The sequence below is a fragment of the Chironomus tepperi genome, unplaced genomic scaffold (assembly GCF_022539635.2).
Source record: "Chironomus tepperi strain 1889 unplaced genomic scaffold, CSIRO-AGI_Ctep_v1 contig_486, whole genome shotgun sequence".
NCBI classification, from domain to species: domain Eukaryota; kingdom Metazoa; phylum Arthropoda; class Insecta; order Diptera; family Chironomidae; genus Chironomus; species Chironomus tepperi.
Window position 1 is genome coordinate 118488 of NW_027226608.1, and position 20208 is coordinate 138695.

A 20208-nucleotide genomic window follows, 5' to 3' on the forward strand; every position below is an offset into this window, starting at 1 on the left:
ATACGATGTAACTCTGGCATGGTGCAGGTTAGTCATCAGTTTGCTACACCAAGTCACCGACACGCCGTCCTAGAGCTGAATTTTCGATCGATTAACCAATTTCTGCTTCTCGGGTAGATCGATAGACATGATTTCTATGCTATGGATTGCAAATCTCATCAGACCCTCTGATGAACCTACCACTGAACCATCTTGAATCACTTTAGCATGTCCAAACCTCTCAAGAGGTCAAGAGAATGGATGGGAATGGATGGGAATGGATGGGAATGGATTGGAATGGATGGGAATGGGCCCTGAAGCTAGAAGTCACAATCCTGCGTTTTCAAAGCCTTAGATGCGCGTACCTGTAGCTTTTAACTGTTTCTTATGGTTTGTCTGAGGCTGCAGGTCTAACATTGAGCAAATTCTGGTTTTTTAGACCTCCTTTTCCAACCTAAACGCTCTGAAACAAAGCCATGAAACTGAATTAGGACAATGCATCATAATTCTTGGTCCACCCCTATACTCCCTTATCTATTCATCGTTACGTAGCTTCCAAACGTTCCTTAAGCTATCATTGCATCATCAAACCATAAAATCACATATGTACACCCCTCACAGTCTCCCAAAAAGTCACAAAAACCAAATCATCATCCACAATACAATAAAATTATGCACACATTAAACTCATTTTAGAGTTTTCGAAAAGAAAAGAAAAAAAGGCATAAAAGGAACAAAAAGAAACGAAACAGCCAAAGACGCATAATTAAAAATTTATATTTATATTTATATTCTTCGCTGTTTATGCCTTTTTATGCTAAAATATATTTTTTTGGTTGAATTTCGATGGTTTATAATTATGTTGCCATGAAAATAAAGGCACACATCAACATTTTTAGTTCATTTTAATTTCCAACATATTTTTTTTTGTTGTTGCATTCCCGACCAGCATAAATACTGCATTCTTATGTCCAACATGCTCATATGGTCAGTTATGTGCTGCATGGGTGACTTTAGTCTCTCAACTGTGCCTGCTTATTCTTAATTTCTTACGATAAATTTATTGCTAATAATTATACATTTTCACAATGAGCTTTGGGTTGAATTATCGCGAGATGAATGAATTAAATTTATTTTTTTTTTCCCTTCTTTTTCTGGTTTGTTCTTATGCAGTTTTTGGCCGTTTTGCAGATGATTGGACATTAAGAAGAAGAGAAATGTTTAAAAAGAAATTTGCGCACAAATTATGTGCGATGATAATTAAATTGGATGTAGTTAGGATAATATGTGTAATTTTAAGAGTGGGTTAAAGTGGTGTTTAGATGTTGGTTTTATGACAGTGTGGTTATCAGGGAGGTCAGCTCCTTAACCCCTTCTTTCTTCAAAATATTTCAGACTATATCTCTGTTTTATGGAATATTCATATGAAATTTAGTGAATTTTTGAGGAATATCTAAAAGTTCATATGATTTGCAATAGAATTGTAGCTGAATTCCTCAATTTTTGGGACTAGGAAACATCTTCTTGGACTTTCAGGAGTGTATTAAAAGAGAGCCAAGAGAGCCACGTGGTTCAAACTCCCCAAGACCTCCTTTTCTAAAAAAAATCTTGAATTTAACACAGTTTTTCATGCGAAAATCCTAAAAGTAACTTAAATTTGGTCCTCTATTCGTCAAAAAATTGGAATCTTAATGGTTTATTGCGAAGAACTGAGCTGTGCTTTATCTAGAACTGGGCTGTGTTGCACCTAAAGAAAATGCTGTTAGTCACTGCTCTAAGAAGTAGCTCATTTATTATGCATTGTTTAAAATTAGCATTTTAGCACATTTTATCACATCATAGCACATTATTGAGCAGCACATTGCGAGGAACTGCATATTTTGTCATAAAAATGAGTCGAAATCAACCGTCAAGGTGTCATTAGAGCTACTTCTAGCCTTTCCGTTAATATGGTGACGAAGCGATGCCCTAGCGACTGACTAGAGATTGATGTCAATTGCAATACTGCAGCTCAACTATACATTGTATGCTCTTAACTAAATATTCCCTGAGATTAGGGAGCAGATTAGGCATGATTAAAAATCATTATGGCACAGATTCTGTGATTCTAACTTTGAGTCGGTGTGACTATTGAATGATTCTAAATTCTTTTTGAATCCAGCATTCAATTTCAATCCGAAACCATGTCAGAATCACACCGGTTGGATGCTGGATCCGATTAAGATCAACCAACCAACTTGTGCTCCTCGATAGCTTTTCTATAGCTGCATATCTTCTTAAACTCCTCTCAACTTCATAGATCACATCACTCATGTTTACCTTCAGGCACCCAACAATTCCATAGTTAGAATTATTTGCAGCATCCAACATTAGAAATTCATAGAAATAAGAACAAAAATCTTCCCACAATTAATGATAATTATTTTGCCCCAGAAAATTCCCAAGAAAATTTCGATCATTTTTCACTTTTTTTCGACAGGCATCAGAAGCATCAAAACAAGTTACAAGAACTGCTCAATTTTTAAATATTCCACAGCTTAATATTAATAGGGATTATTAAAAAGGAGGCTCCATAATCATTTCCATGGATGATTTTTTTGGCTTTTTTGACTGACTTGAAAATAATAAAAAATTATGAAAATGATAATGATGATGTATGTAGAGTTGCACACATGTGGCTGTTATGGCTGAATCATCATTATCAGCATAAATGAAATTGCAGTCATTTTCAGCCTAAAATATTAAAAAAAAAGAGCGAAGGAAGTGAGATGGAACGAAGCCTTTAATTAATTTCATTATTACCAAACTAATCAGCCTCGGGCAGCTCTTATTCTGTTCGCATTAAAAGGCATTAATTAAATGCATCCATCGCTGTATTGCATTATGGGCATTGGCACTTAATCATCCACATATTTTCTTTTACTCTGCTGATTCTTTCACTCACTTTTGCTTGCCTTTTGCTATTTTTTTGGGTTTGAAGTGTTTTTTCGGGTTTGACGTGCTTTTTTGGGTATCGGATGGTGTTGATGGAATTCTTGGGATTTGTTTTATGGATATTTGATGGATTTTTGCAAGATTTGTTGGATATTTTTGAGAAATAATGCAAAATTTGGTTGAAATTGAGCTAAAAATTGAATTTTTCCCTTGTGGGAATTTTGTCAGATTTTGTCAGATTTTGGCCATTTTGAGCAAATTATCCTAAAAGGCACAAGCCGTAGAAATGACCAAGAATCTGTCCCAGGTCATCGTGACCTAGGTTTTAAGCCAAATTCCATGAAATCTGACCTAATACCAAAGTCAAGTCAACTTGAGGTCGAATTTTCGGGCACATTTCCGCCATATGCTCTCTGGATGTGTTCAGTCTTGAAGCATCCTTTACTGTCTTAGTCCCAAACCATCCAAATCCCCCAACCATTCCCCACACCCCTCCAAATCCCACTCTTAACTCTCTTTAAAATAAACAGGAATATTAAACGTAATTAAGTGACTTCGGGGACTTATTTATGCACAAATGGTGAAAGCAGCAAATAACGATAATTTATATATTCTTTTTTTTTTCACTCATATCAATCCCTGAATTTATGTTTTTGTGTCTCACATACTGCCTCACATATATACATCATTTATCCATCTCACTTGCACTTACGTTGCCGCTTACTCTTGGGCTTGAATCATTGATACTTGAGAAAAATATTTAAAATAAAAGGGGTGGACAGTTGATGGTTGGGGAATTGGGGGGGATTTATGGGAATGGGATAAGTGGGGTGGATTGGGGTTCAGATGGGATTTTGGGGTATTATAGGTGAATTTTAGATCTGAAGTTGCCGATAGAGAAAGTGTCATACTTGGAATTGGTAATTGACAAGCGATAGCCAGCGATAGAGACAGCCTCAGGAGTCGATTGAGGGAGGTCATGGATCACACTTGATCTGTACGGCCAGCAAAGGAAGTAAGTAAATAAGTAAGAGGTGAATTTTGGAACCTGGAAAGCAACAAACCAAAAGAAATGACTGAAAGGTCAGGATGAACAGCTGATGGTGGGTTGAGGGATTATTGGGAATGGAATGGTGTTAGATGGGATGGTTTTGGGGTATTAGGGGTCATTTATGGAACCAAGAAAGCACAAAGCGTAAAAATGACCGAAATTATGACGTCAGACCAACTTGACACTAGATTGGGACCGGATTTCATCAAATCTGGCTTGGATCTAGAGTTATGCTGGTTTAGGGCCAGATTGTCTAATAAGTGTAGTTCATGAAATTTTCATTAAACTTGACTTACGTTACAGATTTAAGCCTTAATTCTACTATAGAGCTGTTCATAGAGCATTTAAAGCTCTTATGGGGGAAGGTGGGGTATTTGAGATGCTGCTAGGTGTCTATGGAGCTCCATGGAGTAGCATTGGGTAAAATAGTCGATTTTCACGGTACTTAATTACCAAAGGCTCTTTATGATCCAAAATGACACTCAAAGTCACCCAGATTCACCAAAATCACTTAAAATTAACAAAATCAATTAAAATACCCTCCAAAAATACCCAAGAGTACCCCATCCTCGCACAACACATTATTTTCATTTAAATGTATGCGTTTAATCAGAAATGAAAATAATTTAAATTATCATTTACTTTAATGCAATTTATAGCCATCAGACTTGGAAAAAAATGTATATGAAATAAAGTCAATTCCAACAACAGCAAAAAATGAGCGAATGAGAGAAGCACAAGAGCGCAAGAGAAAGAAATTATGAACCATAATTTTGCATGTCCATATGGCAACATATACGTATGCATGTACATATTGACTATATGGCATCGAATATTGAAAAATATGTTCTTAATCTTGTTGCAACATTTTTTCTTTTCTTTTCTTTCCTTCCTTCTTCTTTGCCTTCTCGCTTATTTCATACTCTTTTTTTAATTAATGCCCTGTTCAATTATTCATGATATTCGCTCGTCTCACTTACTATGAGGATTTAGGTTTAAATTTGTTGAGTGGGGGGCTTTTTTTTGAATTGATTGGATAGATTTTAATGGTGTAAATTGATTTGTTGAATAATTTAGAGGTTGGTGGGGTGGATTGAAATGGAAATTAGGATTATAACCTCAAAGTTTTGGACATAACCTCAAAAATTCTGAGCATCTGGAGATTTAACCTCAAAAACTGTCAACATAACCTCAAAAATTGGCAACATAACCTCAAAAAATTGGCAACTTAACTTCAAAAATTGACAACTTAACCACAAAAATTGTCAACTTAACCTCAAAAATTGGGAACCTAACCTCAAAATTTGGCAACTTAACCTAAAAATTTGGCAATTCAATCTGAAAAATTGGCAGCTTAACCTCAAAATTGTGACTAAACCTAAAAAATTGGCAACTTAACCTCGAAAGTTGACAATTTAACCTCAAAAATTGGCAATCTAATCTCAAAAATTGGTAATCTAACCTTGAAAATTGGGCAGCTTAACCTCAAAAATTAGCAGCTTAGCTCAAAATTTGGCAACTTAACCTCAAAAATTGGCAGCTCAACCTCAAAAATTAGCAGCTTTACCTCAAAAATTGACAACTTAACCTCAAAATTTGACAACTCAACCTCAAAATTTGGGACTAAACCTCAAAAATTCTTAAGTTAACCTCAAAATTTGTCAACTAACCTCAAAATTTTGCAACTAACTTCAATATTTGGGAACTAATCTCATAATTTGGCAATTTAACCTTAAACATTCGAAACTTAACCTCAAAATTTAATAAGTAAACCTCAAAAATTGTGACATAACCTAAAAATTCCCCCAAAAAATCTCGACCCGCACTCCCCGAACTCACCCCCAAAGTCAGCATCCATTACCGATATATTTATTTCGTTACAAATAAATTTACATTCATAAGGAAGTCTCTCCTCTTTATGTCTCCAGATGTCTATAATCAATGCATACAGACAGTGGAAAATTTCCATAATCGAAGGTCAATTTGGCTCCACATATACAGTCATTATCATCCACAAAAAATTCATTTATATTTTACATATTTTTGTTTTCATTTTTTTCTTGTTGAAATGTCAATGAGATGGACTCTTTAAATTTTAAATCACTTCGTGCTACTCGGACTCAATATTTTGATGAGAGACTCATGATGATTGCTGTTGTTGGATGTTGGATATGATGATGATCTCGTTTGATTTTCTAATTTGATTTGATTTACTTCACACAGTGAATAAATTGGGTGAAGGAAGATGATTAAGTCGTCTGTGGTGATGATTTGTGGGGGAATTTTTAAGATGTTGGCGGATTTTGGGGATGAAAGTAAATTCGGTTTCTTTTTGGCTACGCTCTAGTTTATTCATGGCTTGTTTCTGGTGCATTCGAAGTATATCCAGGGGTTTATTGAGGTCAACCTTTAAATTTTAAATTTCCGGAATTTAAGGTCAAAATGTGGCTCCAGGAAGGTGTTTCTCTGACTAATGCCTAAATTTGGCTTCAAACCAGAGACAGGCTGGACTGGAACAGGATTTTTACTCATTTCTATGCCTTGATGTGTCCAGACAATCCTGGCTTTATCACTGTAATTAATTCTAAACATATCTAATACTAATTGACATGAAAAGTAGGAGAACATGGAGATATTCTGGAAAAACCGACGACATATTGAAGGTATAGAGGGTTTAAATCTGGAAAATAGCAATAAAATAAGCCGTTAATCAAGACTTATCAATTAATTCTGAACATATATTTCCGATATTCCACAAATATTGTTTGACAAACTAATCTAATCACAATATTTCAACTAATAACTAATCACAATGTAGACCAAAGCAAGCTTTTATTACTAATTTCTTGTCAATCAAGCCGAAAAACGTGTCTGTCATTTCCACAAACTAATCAGTTTTAAGTATTTTAAGCTTCACAATTTAGAAAAAAACAATATTTTTTTATCATTTTTACAAAAAATAAGATTTAGACTTAGTAAGACATTAAAGCTGATAAAGAGCTGTTAAATTGATAATATGTAATTCAGGGAAGTAGGGAGAATTAAGGAGATAAAGAAGGAAAGGAGCTCGTTTTTGGACATTATTAAGCCGGATGAGTTTCAATGCCTTCAATGTCTCTGGTTTGCTGTTGTCTGAACCTTAAAAGATCTATGCTTTCCTGAAATCCCGGAAGTTCCGGAAGATTTTCGGAACTCGAGTCAGAACTTTCCCGGAATTCCCCGGTTCCGACATCGAGAAAGCATATAAAAATTTGAACAATTTTTTAAAACAAAACCACACAAATAATTCTTTATTAATTCATTAAATCCTCATTAAGTCTGTATAAAATGTCAAGCAAGACAGTTTAGTTGATTGTAGCTGTGATATCAACACATCCTTCAATGACTCCATTTTCTCTGAGTGTATCTGAAATAGCAAAATTCACAATTTAGTACCCAAAAAATCCATAAAAAATCTACAAAAATCAACTCACATCTAACACGAGCATTATTGAATGCTGGAATTGTTGTTGGAATTTGATAATTGAGTCTCCATAAATGTTCTACATTTGGTACAGTTGGACATCCAACATTAACACCATTACGGAACATGCTATTGCATGCATTATTATCAGGTTCTGGAACTGGCAAATTGACACCAACACCAAGTACATAAGCAGTAGTTTCAACATCTAATCTGGCATGTGCACGGACTGGTGTAAAGAAGGCATCAGCCTGAAGAATCTCACCACGTGAGACAGTACAGCGTGTACCTGAGCAGCTTGGTGATGTTACGGTTCTTGGACAGACTGCATTTGGTTGATCACTGCAGCATGCAAAGAAGGCGTTGGCACCTGAGATGGCTAAAAGAACTGTCAATGCGACAAATTTGAACATTTTTTTATTGGATAGACTGAAATTACTACTGAATTGTGAACGGGATTTTTGAGGATTTTTATAGTTTTTTTAGTTCTTATCAATTGGAATGACTGGAAGGTGTTATCATATCTGGGGATTATTGAACTGTTGGTGTAATATGATATGCTTGGACTGTTTTTTTGGCATAACGGAATTCAGCTTTGTTTTTTGGGTTTTTTGAAGGAACTGATAAGGCTTATCTCAACTAATTAATTGTAACTTAAGTTGTATTAAGGGCTCATATCATGTTTAGATTGCTGGAAACACTATTAAGTGGTTGTGATGTATGAACAGAGTGGTAATTTGGGGTATCGAGTCATGTAGAAGTGAACCTGTCAGTGTTAAACCCGTGCTAAAGGAACCCGGCTTTTGGATTGATTAAATGACTTGTGTTATTCAAATAAGCGCTCTGTGGTGGATATAGACCCGATATCTGATGGATTTTCACCAAATACCGATCTCTTAGTCTACATATGGCAAGTATGACAAGTAAAATTGACAAAACCAGGGTTTTATGGCTTATAAGTCTACCCTCCGCATATGGCCCCTGTCACAGACAACTTACAGAAGAGGCCATCGACGTAAGATGACAAACTGCGAGAGGAACCTACTGTTGAAGCTGAATATCGACCAGGTTTCGCTAATTACACATACCGGCATGCCAACTCGAATAACAAGGACTCGTTCAATGTTCACGACATTATATTGGTATCATTGATGTATTCTAAGGCGTATTCAGGAGATCGGAGGGCTTGTGGTGGCTTGGATGTCAATCCAATGGCAATTTTGAGTCCATTTAACTACCAAAACCTCAAAAAACCATCCACAACCACCAAAAATCTCTTAAAAATTCACAATAAATTGAGAAAAACGAGAACAAATATTCAAAAAAAAACAAAAAAAGAAGCCTTCTTAAAGTCCCCAATAATCATCGAAAAATATTCAAATTACACGCTTGTCAAAACAATTTAAAATTCAGCAGCTCATCGATAATGACTTTCAATGAATTTACACGGCAACAACAAGCATGTTGAGATGATTTCCGAATATTGAGCAAGTTTCACACAAATTTCCATATTTTTTCGTACTTTTGTGTAACATTTCGTCTACATTGACCACACATTGACAATTTGGCCTTCATTAGCCAAGGAAGTATTTTTTTCATTAAATGAGGCAGCAAATAATGCAAAATGCATGATTTTTTATTTCTTTTTTAGTCGACTTTTGTCTTATTTTATTCGAGAATCATTGAAATTTATTTAAATTTTTTTTTTCGTTGGATGTAGCGTGGATTGATTGGAGTTGGAACTTAAGATGGGGGTTTTTGGATACTTAGTTGGATTGCTTGGGATTCAGATCCTCATTTACCCTCCGAAGGTGCGTTGTCTTCGCTAAAATGACCCTCTTGTTGTCCTTCAGATGACCCTCTTGTTGTCCCTCAGATGACCCTCTTGTTGTCCCTCAGATGACCCTCTTGTTGTCCCTCAGATGACCCTCTTGTTGTCCCTCAGATGACCCTCTTGTTGTCCCTCAGATGACCCTCTTGTTGTCCCTCAGATGACCCTCTTGTTCTCCCTCAGATGACCCTCTTGTTGTCCCTCAGATGACCCTCTTGTTGTCCCTCAGATGACCCTCTTGTTGTCCCTCAATTAACCCTCTTGTTCTCCCTCAGATGACCCTCTTGTTGTCCCTCAGATGACCCTCTTGTTGTCCCTCAGATGACCCTCTTGTTGTCCCTCAGATGACCCTCTTGTTGTCCCTCAGATGACCCTCTTGTTGTCCCTCAGATGACCCTCTTGTTGTCCCTCAGATGACCCTCTTGTTGTCCCTCAGATGACCCTCTTGTTCTCCCTCAGATGACCCTCTTGTTGTCCCTCAGATGACCCTCTTGTTGTCCCTCAGATTACCCTCTTGTTGTCCCTCAGATGACCCTCTGGTTGTCCCTCACATGACCCACTTGTTGTCCCTCAGATGACCCTCTTGTTGTCCCTCAGATGACCCTCTTGTTGTCCCTCAGATGACCCACTTGTTGTCCCTCAGATGACCCTCTTGTTGTCCCTCAGATGACCCTCTTGTTCTACCTCAGATGATGCCTGAAACTGACTCTATCGCTGGTTACCACTTGACAATTTCCAATACCAAAAGACATGACAATATGTCGGTCATTTAAGGCTTGAATGGACAGCTGACTAATCTGTCTAGACTCCATAATCACCCGAGTGTCATTACCCGTCCTAAACCAGACCTGACAATTTTCCGTTGCATCCCCATCCTTGTCCCCTTCCACCCCAAATCACCAACTCTATAGGAACAACCAATTCAATTCCTTTACGATGCTAAAATGCTTAAATTTTTCATTCCTGCACTTCTTTCCCATCCTCATTTATATTTTTTTTTTGCATAAATATTTAAATTGGATTCTGCCATACTTATGTCATACAAACTACTTATTCACGTACGGTAACAGTTGCTCGTATGGTCATTAATTAATGAAGTTACCCACCATGCAAATGATGCAGCATAATGAACATTCGGGGAGAAAATTTTTATGTGCTGCTTTTGTAATGGAATTGGAATTTTTTAAGGAAGATGGAATTGATTTTTTTGAATTTTTGTGGATTTTGAAATTTAAAAAAAAAATAAAAAATTTTAAAAAACTTCTAAAAAATCTTAAAAAAAAATTAAAAAAAATTCTAAAAAAAAATTAAAATTTTTTTAAAAATTTAAAAAAACTAAAGGAATTTAAATATTTTCTAAAAAAATTAAAATTATTGAAAGAATTTAAAAAAAAATTAAAATAATTTAAAAAATTCAAAAAATATTTAATAATAAATCTAAAATTCAAAAAAATTAAAAAATTTGATAAATTTTAAAAGTTTTAGAAATTTAAAAATATTTGAAAAAATTAAAAAAATTTAAAAAAAATCAAATAATTTAAAAAAATCTAAAAAAATTTTATTTTTTTTTAAATTTAAAAAAATTCATTAAATAATTTTAAAAATTTCAAAAAATTGTTAAAAATAAATTAAAAATTCAAAAAATTGAAAGTTCCAAAAAAAAATAACAATTTTTACACTTTAAATTGTCTCCGTTTTTTATTAAATTTGTAATTCACACCGAGTCAATAAAAAAAAAAATGAAATAATATTTTAATACCGCATATTATGCAGTAGTAAGTCATTGGCAACAGCAGCAAAAAAAAAAAAAAAATATTTAAATTGCAATAAAATTATGTTTAACATTATTATTATTTAAATAAACCACTCGTAACTCGCTCATCATATCTCACATGTGTGTGTGTGTGTGTGTGTATGAATTAATGTTACACTACTGCTGCTTTCCAGTTGCTCTTTCACCTCAGGCTGACTCTTTTTTGTTGTTGTGTGTTGTGTTGTTGGTCGAATGCTGTTGCTGTTGGTGGAGCAATTGAAATGAGGAACAAAGTTGAAGTTGGTAAATTAGGATATGATGATACTTAGTTTGGATGAAAGTGGAGCTGAAAATGGACTAGAGTCAACTTGAGTCAACTTGAGTCAATCTGAGTCTATAAACACCAATTTATCAAACAATACACATTGTTAATCCATCAAAAATCCGACTTCAGACCAATGCGACTCTGAATTGGTTCCGGATTTTGTTTAAATCATCTGTGAATCAAAATTAACATGACTTCAATGTTGAGGCATCACAAATACAAAATATTGATATATTTGATATTATAGTCATATAGGAGTCACAAAGGGAGTGCTATAATAGTAGATTGGGTACAATACTGTAGATGGAAGACAGTAGAGTCATATATTAGGGTATATAGTCACATATTGAGGACTACGGTCATATTTGAGGTACTACAACCGCATATTGAAGACTATAGTCATATATAAAAGACTATAGACTCCCTTAGAGCACTATAGTCACATTATGGACACTATAGCCACATTAAGGACACTATAGTCATATAATTAGCACATAAAGCACTACAATTGCATGTTAATCATGTTACATCCCATCAAATCTTCCAAAAACTATCAAATTAACTCCCCATTAAGCCTCTTGCATCCTGTCATCCTCATTAAATATTATTTTCACAAAATGCCACCGAAAATCTGTTGCATTCTATTTGTTCGACCTGACAGCTAACGAGAAAAAGTGAAAAAAAAATTGAAATAAAAATTCTCTCACCATTAATCTATCGGTTCACACTCATTTTCACATAAATTCATAATATATATATATATATATATATATATATATATATATATGTATATAAAATATATATGTGGAGTTGAGGATAACCAATAATTTAAACATTATTGTTAAACATCGAAATTTTTATTGATGACCACTTATTATCACTTTATTATTATTATTATTATTATTATTATTTTTAAACACACATTTTACTCTCTTTTTTGTTGTTGTTCTGCTCATCCACAGTTGCACATTTAAATAATTTTTTTTTATATATAATATAAAAATGTGAACATAACATTATTGCTTGTGTATAACAACAACAACAAACATGAAGGAGAATGAGGATGTGAATAAAAAAAAGGTGTGAAAAATAATTTCCACGTGCGTATGTTGTGTGTTGCTTTTTTTATAAAATATGCGAATTTTTAAGTGATTTTCTGACTATTTTCTCAGACTTATGAGGAGGATGTCTGACTTATTTGAGGTGGATTTGTTGGACAATTAAGAGCATTCAGAATTTGGAAGTCAGAACAGACTTTTGGGTGTCTGAATTGGACTATATATACAACTATAGTACCCAAGATACCATTATATAGTGCTCGGAAAAGAACCGTCGACCTGAATTTCCTGCAATTTAGATGGACAGAGCTGAAGCTATCTGACTCTACCTTATGTTTCGTTCAAGGCTTCAGACTTGACTTTTTTGTCTGCTGGCCTTAAATTTTGGACAAATTCTACTATTTTACCACTGTATTCATGACTACAGTACTCTATGCATCCCTAAAGTCCTTAATACATGACTCTACTACCTCCTTATTCAAACTGTTCCGAATTCCGGAACTCCAGTGGAGTCTATTTGGAGTCCATTTGTCCGACTTCCAGAGTCCTACCAACTCCAAATCAAATATTCATTAAGAAGAATCTCAAGAAATCAATTCCGCAATTCAAACCCCAACACACAAAGTTAACAATCACAATTAAATGTCATAAAAACTGTCACAACATATCATTTGTGACATTATAAATTAGTCAAAATGCAACGTACTTCCTTTTTATACCTTTTTTTTCCTACCCCGATACATGACAAATTGGATCTCAACAATTAAATAAGCAATATTTAATGTAAAATTGAGGAATCTAATCGAGTGAGAATTGGAAAGGAAGCGACAAATGTTTCAGTTCCCTTCGATTTTACATTTGAAATTGTAAAATGCACAAATGGATACGCGTATGGCAACAAAGAAGAGTGTTTGTGCATGTGCAATTTGTAGTTCTCTTACCATTGCCTTCTTATTTGCCATTTATGATTATAAACTATTGAGTGAGTTGAATGGGGAGCTATTTGGAGTGGGTTGAGTAATGTTGGAGGTGTTAAAGTGGAGTTTAGGAAGGATGAATGAGTCTAGAAAGCTTACAAAACTCTGGGAATGATTATGGAATTGATATTTGAGTCAAACATGCTTTAATACACGTGTACTTACTTACATCGCTGACCGTACAGATCATGTGTGAACCATGGCCAGCGAGACACGTGTAGATACAAGAAAATTAGAAAAAGGGACATTACCAGGAATAGGAGGGGTGCGGGTAGGTGTGCTGCTGTTTTGGACATAATTCTTCAATTGTACCTTATTGTCTGAAGTCTGATCTGGGGTAATTGACGCTGATATTGGCATATTCTGGATTAAAATCAGACACAATTAGCTTTATCTATTTTTAACGCCCTTAATCATGATCATCGTTGTCTTACTACTTATACTTCAATCCAACGCTGACAAGACTGGAATATTGGTCACCACAAGTCCAAAAAGGCAGCTTCATTTGAGTCCAGAGTTGGCAAAAATCGGGTTTAGCCTTCTAACAGCCTAACTTCAGTCGATGACCCTTTTTGAAGGTTACCGACGTCAGATTCCAACTATTTCTACCTGCATGCCCTCATGAGAGGATGCTAGGGTAATTGACAAGCGGTTACAAGCGATAGAGACAGCTTCAGATGCAAACTAAGGGAAATTATTGATAACAATTGACCTGTACGGCCAGCAAAGGAAGGAAGGAAGGAACTGGAGCTCTACTGGTGCCCAGACTTGTTTTTTATCTGGAATTTTTCAGATCAATCAATATGCCTCAAAAATGCAATTCTTCCAACTCTGTTTTAACCAAGTCAATTCCTCAATTCTTCTCTACTACGCTATCCCTTCACACGTGTAATTTACGAGTCAGACAAAAAGAGTAAGACAGCTCTTTCGATCGTCGCGATGTTCATTGCTATTATTTATATATAAATAAATAAATCGATAACAAATAAATCTCATTCGGTATTTTTTTTTTTATGTAAATTAATTCGTCGCTATTTTACTTCTTCCTTCAATTTTTTTTTTATATGTGCTTTTGTTATTCAATCTACTGTAATAAATTGGCTGATTTTTAATGAACAGCTTTTTGAAATTGTACTTTGAAGGTCGAATTTAATGAAAATTTTTTGATTTATTAGGATGAATTGATGTTTTTTTGGGGGGGTTTTGTGGGTTTTTGATGGATTTTTTGTGAGTTTGTTGGTCAATTTTTAGATTGTGTTCTGCTACTTTAGCTTTTTGGGTATCCTAGGTGTCGGTTTTGATTAATTATCGATAAAGAGACTGACAATGTCATCAAAACTCAAACTAAAACCGAATCCAAGACCGTCTGGGGGACAGACTGTGGCTGTGACCAAGACGGAGACTAAGACTGATGGACTGAGGGACTTAGGGACTGAGGGACTAAGGGCTGAGGTCCTAGATCGAGATTACAAGGGAATTGTTTAAAGTCTCAGTCTTGATTTCAATCTCATTGATGAAATTCGGAAGTAATGTTCTTGATCACGAGAGTCCTTAGTTCTAGAGGTTGGAGTTGGCCAAATCCTCTTCTTCCCTTCTTCTGGAATACCCTCTTGACTAAGCAAGACTGTGTCTTGTCTATTTAAACTTACCTCTGTTCTCCTCAAACACATCACTTGGTCAACATTGACTATTTCTTAATTCAGCTTCATATTTCTAAATTCCATAATCTAATCAAAAAATAGAATAAATTTTTGCATAACCCCTCCCTACCCCCCACACCCCTAAAAAAACAATAAGAAAAAGTAAAAAATCTGTTTTGCATTTTTAATTCCCATTTCACAATTAATAAATTGAATGTGAAGGAAAATAAAAAAATAAATCGATATGAAATATGTGTATGCATGCCGAATGAGGCAAACGGCAAAAAAATGCAGCAGAGCAACTGCCTGAGAAGAGAAGGAACAGAAATGAGCAGCAAAAAAAAGAGAGAAAAAATTGAAGATTTTTTACTCAATTTTTGTGCATTTCATTTGAAATTTGAATGAAATTAATTCATATACATATTGGATATTGCTGTATGTTGGATATAAAGGAACTGCACATACACAAGCTGAGGAATTGAGCATTGTGAACAGTTGTACACATTACTAAGATTGATACTGAATTGAATTTAATTTGATTAGAAATTTATTAGACAAAATTTTTTGGGAAAGGATTTTCAGACATGAATTTCATTATCTGATGTGCTTGTTATTCTTATGGATCTTATGGATGGATTTATATGTGAAATTATTATTATTTTTTGAGGGGTGTGAGGGGAAATTTTTTAAAATTTAAAATTCTAAAATTCATAATTTTTTGTATAGAAGGGAAAAAGAGTCTCTGAGTGGACTGGAGATTGTGCACATATGCATATGCATATGTTGAAGGATGAGTTGAGGGAGTTTTGTGGCAATAGACTTGGAGATTGTAGTGTAAATTACTGGGAATTTTGGTATTGCTTCAATATAAAATGGTCAAAATTATGTCGATTTATGGGAAGAATTTCATGAGATTCGCAAGGATGACCATACGGGTAAATTGGAGAATTTCGTCCAAAAATGGGTGATTCTGACTTCTAAATCCCATCTTTTGTGCTATTCTGGCTCATTCCACAACTACTTTAATTTTATAATTATTCTCATCTATTTCTCAAATAAAACAGCATTTTACTCCCTCATTATCCTCCCTACCCTATCATGTATCTGCACCACTATCATACATAATTTCCCTCTAAAATTCATCACAATTATAACATCCAAAAAACAAAATGTTGTGCATGTATTGATATAAATATATATTCATATGCGGGTTATTAAGCAAGACATGAACTTGATGAGCATTAAGACTATTGCCGCACATCATCTTCTTCATCCACAAGCCATTCTACATTCATGCCACATCATTTATTTAAATTTTTAAATTAATCACAATTGATTGTGACGAATTTAATGATAAAAAATATAATTTTTATTTCTCGATTCATGCTTTATACTTTTATTATGGAACTGAAATTAAGATTCTTATTTTAAATATATATGTTTGACTTATAAAATAAATAAATTGAGAATTGAAGACAATCAAAATGTGAAGCAAAACATCGAGAGAAAATTTCTTTCGTTTCTGATTCGTGCTGATTAATGAGATTTGAATTGTTGGATGATGAGGTTGATTGTGGACGGTTTGGGTGAAGCTGGGGTGATGATGGGTTAAGCTGGGTGGAGCAGGGTTGAGCTGGGTTGAGCTAGGTTGGACTGGGTAAGATTGGGTTGAGTTGGACTAAATTTTGAAGCTGATTGTCTATTTTTTGGTCTGATTTGTGTCTTTTGAGCGTTTTTTAGGCTGTTTTTGGACAATTTGGATCATTTTGTAAGTGAATTGGATCCACAGGGGTATTTAGGGGACGGAAATAGGGTAGTTGGTTTGATACCCACCTCCCCTGACTCCCCCATTTGAATCAATTCTCCAAATCTCTTCAATTCTTCAATTTTCTGCAATATTTTATTCAAAAATCCACAAAAAATCCCCAAAACTGCACTCTAAACCCCCAAAAACCAAACTTCCTTACTCATCATTTAAATTTGTCTCTTTTTTTTCATCATCATCAACTTAATTTATTAAGTATTTCCATCCTTCATCATTCATATAATTGTCAATCATTAAAAGTTGTTAATTTATATCAATTGAAGGCATTGAATTCAATTAAATATCAACAAATTTATTTAAATATGTTTTGTGTCTTTTGCTGCTCATCAATAATTTTCATCACTGACGATTTATGAGTTGATTTTTATTATAATTAAGAATTTTGTTGGTAATCGTGGTTGGGAGTTTGGGAATTTAAGGGAAAAGAGGACAAAATAGCACAAATCGGTTAATCGGACTAGAATGCGGCTTTAAATTGGCGGTAGACTCTCGATGGTGTCACATATAGTTTGAATCCGAACCAGAGTCATGTCAGTCTTGGTGCTGAATTATGGATCGACTAACCAACTTGACAATTAACCTACAAGATGACTAAATTCAGCCCCAGACAGCCATCAATTTTCTACAAATCAAGATTCAACCTAGAATTGTCCCAAATACTCCATCCCCACCCAACCGCACAACAAAAAAAAAAAATAATACATTACAATGAACATCATTGTTGTTGATTTTGAAGATATAAAAAAAGCAGAGTCATATTTAAATTAATGGCATTCAATTAATTGATGACAAAGTTTCTTCGTTCAATTTCTTCTCATTTAATACTTTATTATGTGTGCTCGATGTTGCTGGATTTTATTGGAAATTAAATGATTTCTTTTTTATTTATTATTAATGTGGTTATTGAATCTTTGAGGAAGTTAGTGATTTATTTGGTATTAAGAAATTTGAGTTGAATTGACATAAGACAGATTCAGAAGACACAAGAGACACAAGAAGGACACAAGAGACACAAGAGACACAAAAGAAACACAAAAGAGACACAAGAGGGACACACAAGTGACATAAAAAACACAAGACACAATGTCACAAGACACAATGTCACAAGACAAAATGTCATAAGACAAAATGTCACTAGACAAAATGACAAAAGAGATAAAATTCAACAGACAATGTCACAAGACACATGAGACACGTCATAACACACAGAACACACAACACATGATTGCCAGCACAGCAAGACCATACGAAATAAAATAAGCAAGATAACTCCAACTAATTAACAAGAAAATATGCTTAAATCTAATAAACTTCGAGCAGCATCATCATCATCATGAGCTCAACACAAGCCATAAACTGTTCTGGATCGATAAAGAGCACTATCGGATAGAAGAGTAGGAATGAGAAGGTGTGCGCTTCAATAATAATATTCCTGGCCCATCCATGTGCCATAATGAACAATATATATATACATTTGTCGGATATAGTTCCACTTCTAAAGTATGTGTATGCATACATAATTTACAAGATACATTATAATCAAGCAAGCAGTTTTCCTGAGTTGAGAATAAGTTTTTTGGCTATGAGGGACGTCCCCCCTCCCCCACCTCTCCCCACGTGGTGGAATGAGTGGAAGTTCCTTAAAAAGATAGCAAAATTTCAACACATAAAATATTTCGAAAATTAAATTCAAAAACTAGTTAGACTGAGTTCATGTTTGTCTATGTATTCGTCCAAGAAGATGGTCTTGACTCACCCCACACCCCACACACCCACCATGCGCTGCTTACTTCCTCTCTAATTTTCTATTTTCTATGTTTTAAAATCACCAACTTTTGTTGTTTCTCTTTCCGAATTCGCTCACTTTCTCATTTTGTTGTTTTCTTCGTGTTTATGTTGGTAAGCGGGATTTGTTGGAAATTGGCGGGAAAATGTGATCTAACCTAAAATTTTATTGAGAATTCTAACCTCAAATTGGCGGAAAATTTTAATATAACCTCAAAATTGACTGAAATTCCAACCTCAAAATTGTCTCGAAATTCTAACCTCAAATTGACTAAAATTCTAACCTCAAATTTGACTTAAATTCTAACCTTAAATTTGACTGGAAATTCTAACCTCAAAATTGACTGAATATTCTAACCTCAAAATTCGACTGGAAATTCTAACCTCAAAATTTGCCTGGAAATTCCAACCTCAAATTTGACTGGAAATTCTAACCTCAAAATTGGCTTGAAATTCTAACCTCAAAATTGCAAATTCTAACCTCAAAATTGAAAATTCTAACCTCAAATTGGCAAATTCTAACCTCAAAATTGACTGAAAATTCTAACCTCAAATTTGACTGCGATTTATAACCTCAAAAAATTTCGCCGAATCCTAACCTCAAATTACATAACAACCAATTAAATCCAAACTGCAATTACTCTGATTTCTATCAAATTCCACATAAGTAGCCTTCCTCAAATTCATTTCACACAATCCATCTCACTCACCTAGTTTCCAACCTCTTCCTTTTTAACTTCCCCTCAAACTCAATTTTTCCGATTTTATGGAAAATTTTGTGAAAATGGAAAAATTTGCATTTTAGATGAGGCGGTTAAGCCTCCTCGTTTTTAATATAAAATACATTCTTCGTTCCTTCCTTCACCAATTCGATGATATTATGAAGATGTTTAAATGTTGTCGGACCGAAAGGCAACATTGGCTTGATGTGGGGTGGGGTGGGGTGGGGGGTGGGGTGACTCTCTTTTAGTTTCCATTAATTAAAATAACACCCCAAAATTTTCAAAATTTTATCCTCACACTAAAATTATTTATGATTCTAATACACACACATAGTCTTACATAGACGAACATTAAATGATGTTGGATGTTGTCTTTGTGGTGTTGAGGGACTTAAGCGCATTTTAGCCTTTCCGGGATACCCAATTAGATTCTATTCTATCCTATTCTATCCTATTCTATCCTATTCTATCCTATTCTATCCTATTCTATCCTATTCTATCCTATTCTATCCTATTCTATTCTATTCTATCCTATTCTATCCTATTCTATCCTATTCTATCCTATTCTATCCTATTCTATCCTATTCTATCCTATTCTATCCTATTCTATCCTATTCTATCCTATTCTATCCTATTCTATCCTATTCTATCCTTACTAGGGTAGACTGCACTGTCCATGGGTGTCCTTGGGTACTTTATCTACTCTAACTCCACACCAGCCTTAAGCTACCTAAGATAGGGTGAGGTATGGTGATCTAGGACAGTTAGAATAGACAGTTGAGTATTCTGCGTGGTATGTCAGGTAGGGTACCCTCCCTGGTATACCGGGTAGGGTAGGACTTGGTAGGGTATCCTGGGTAGATTG

The 20208-nt window shown here is 34.6% G+C and overlaps 2 protein-coding genes across 4 annotated transcripts in view; one reads left to right on the plus strand and one right to left on the minus strand.

Annotated features, from left to right (window-relative positions):
* The window catches only part of pdm3 (pou domain motif 3), a 73743-nt gene that overhangs the window by 43074 nt on the left and 10461 nt on the right, over positions 1-20208 (plus strand). The gene's annotated exons all lie outside the window — the stretch shown is intronic.
* LOC139099792 (uncharacterized) lies at positions 7224-7847 on the minus strand. The gene is made up of 2 exons (XM_070652315.1): positions 7438-7847; positions 7224-7370 (listed from the first exon to the last, which is right to left on the minus strand). The coding sequence occupies exons 1-2, from the start codon at positions 7838-7840 to the stop codon at positions 7309-7311; spliced, it is 465 nt and encodes a 154-aa protein (XP_070508416.1). The 5' UTR covers positions 7841-7847; the 3' UTR covers positions 7224-7308.

Coding starts and splice junctions, on each gene's coding strand:
- LOC139099792 (XM_070652315.1), bottom strand. CDS start 7,840: ATGTTCAAATTTGTCGCATTGACAGTTCTTTTAGCCATCTCAGGTGCC. Junction 7,371..7,437: donor CAATAATGCTCGTGTTAGAT/GTGAGTTGATTT, acceptor TTGCTATTTCAG/ATACACTCAGAGAAAATGGA.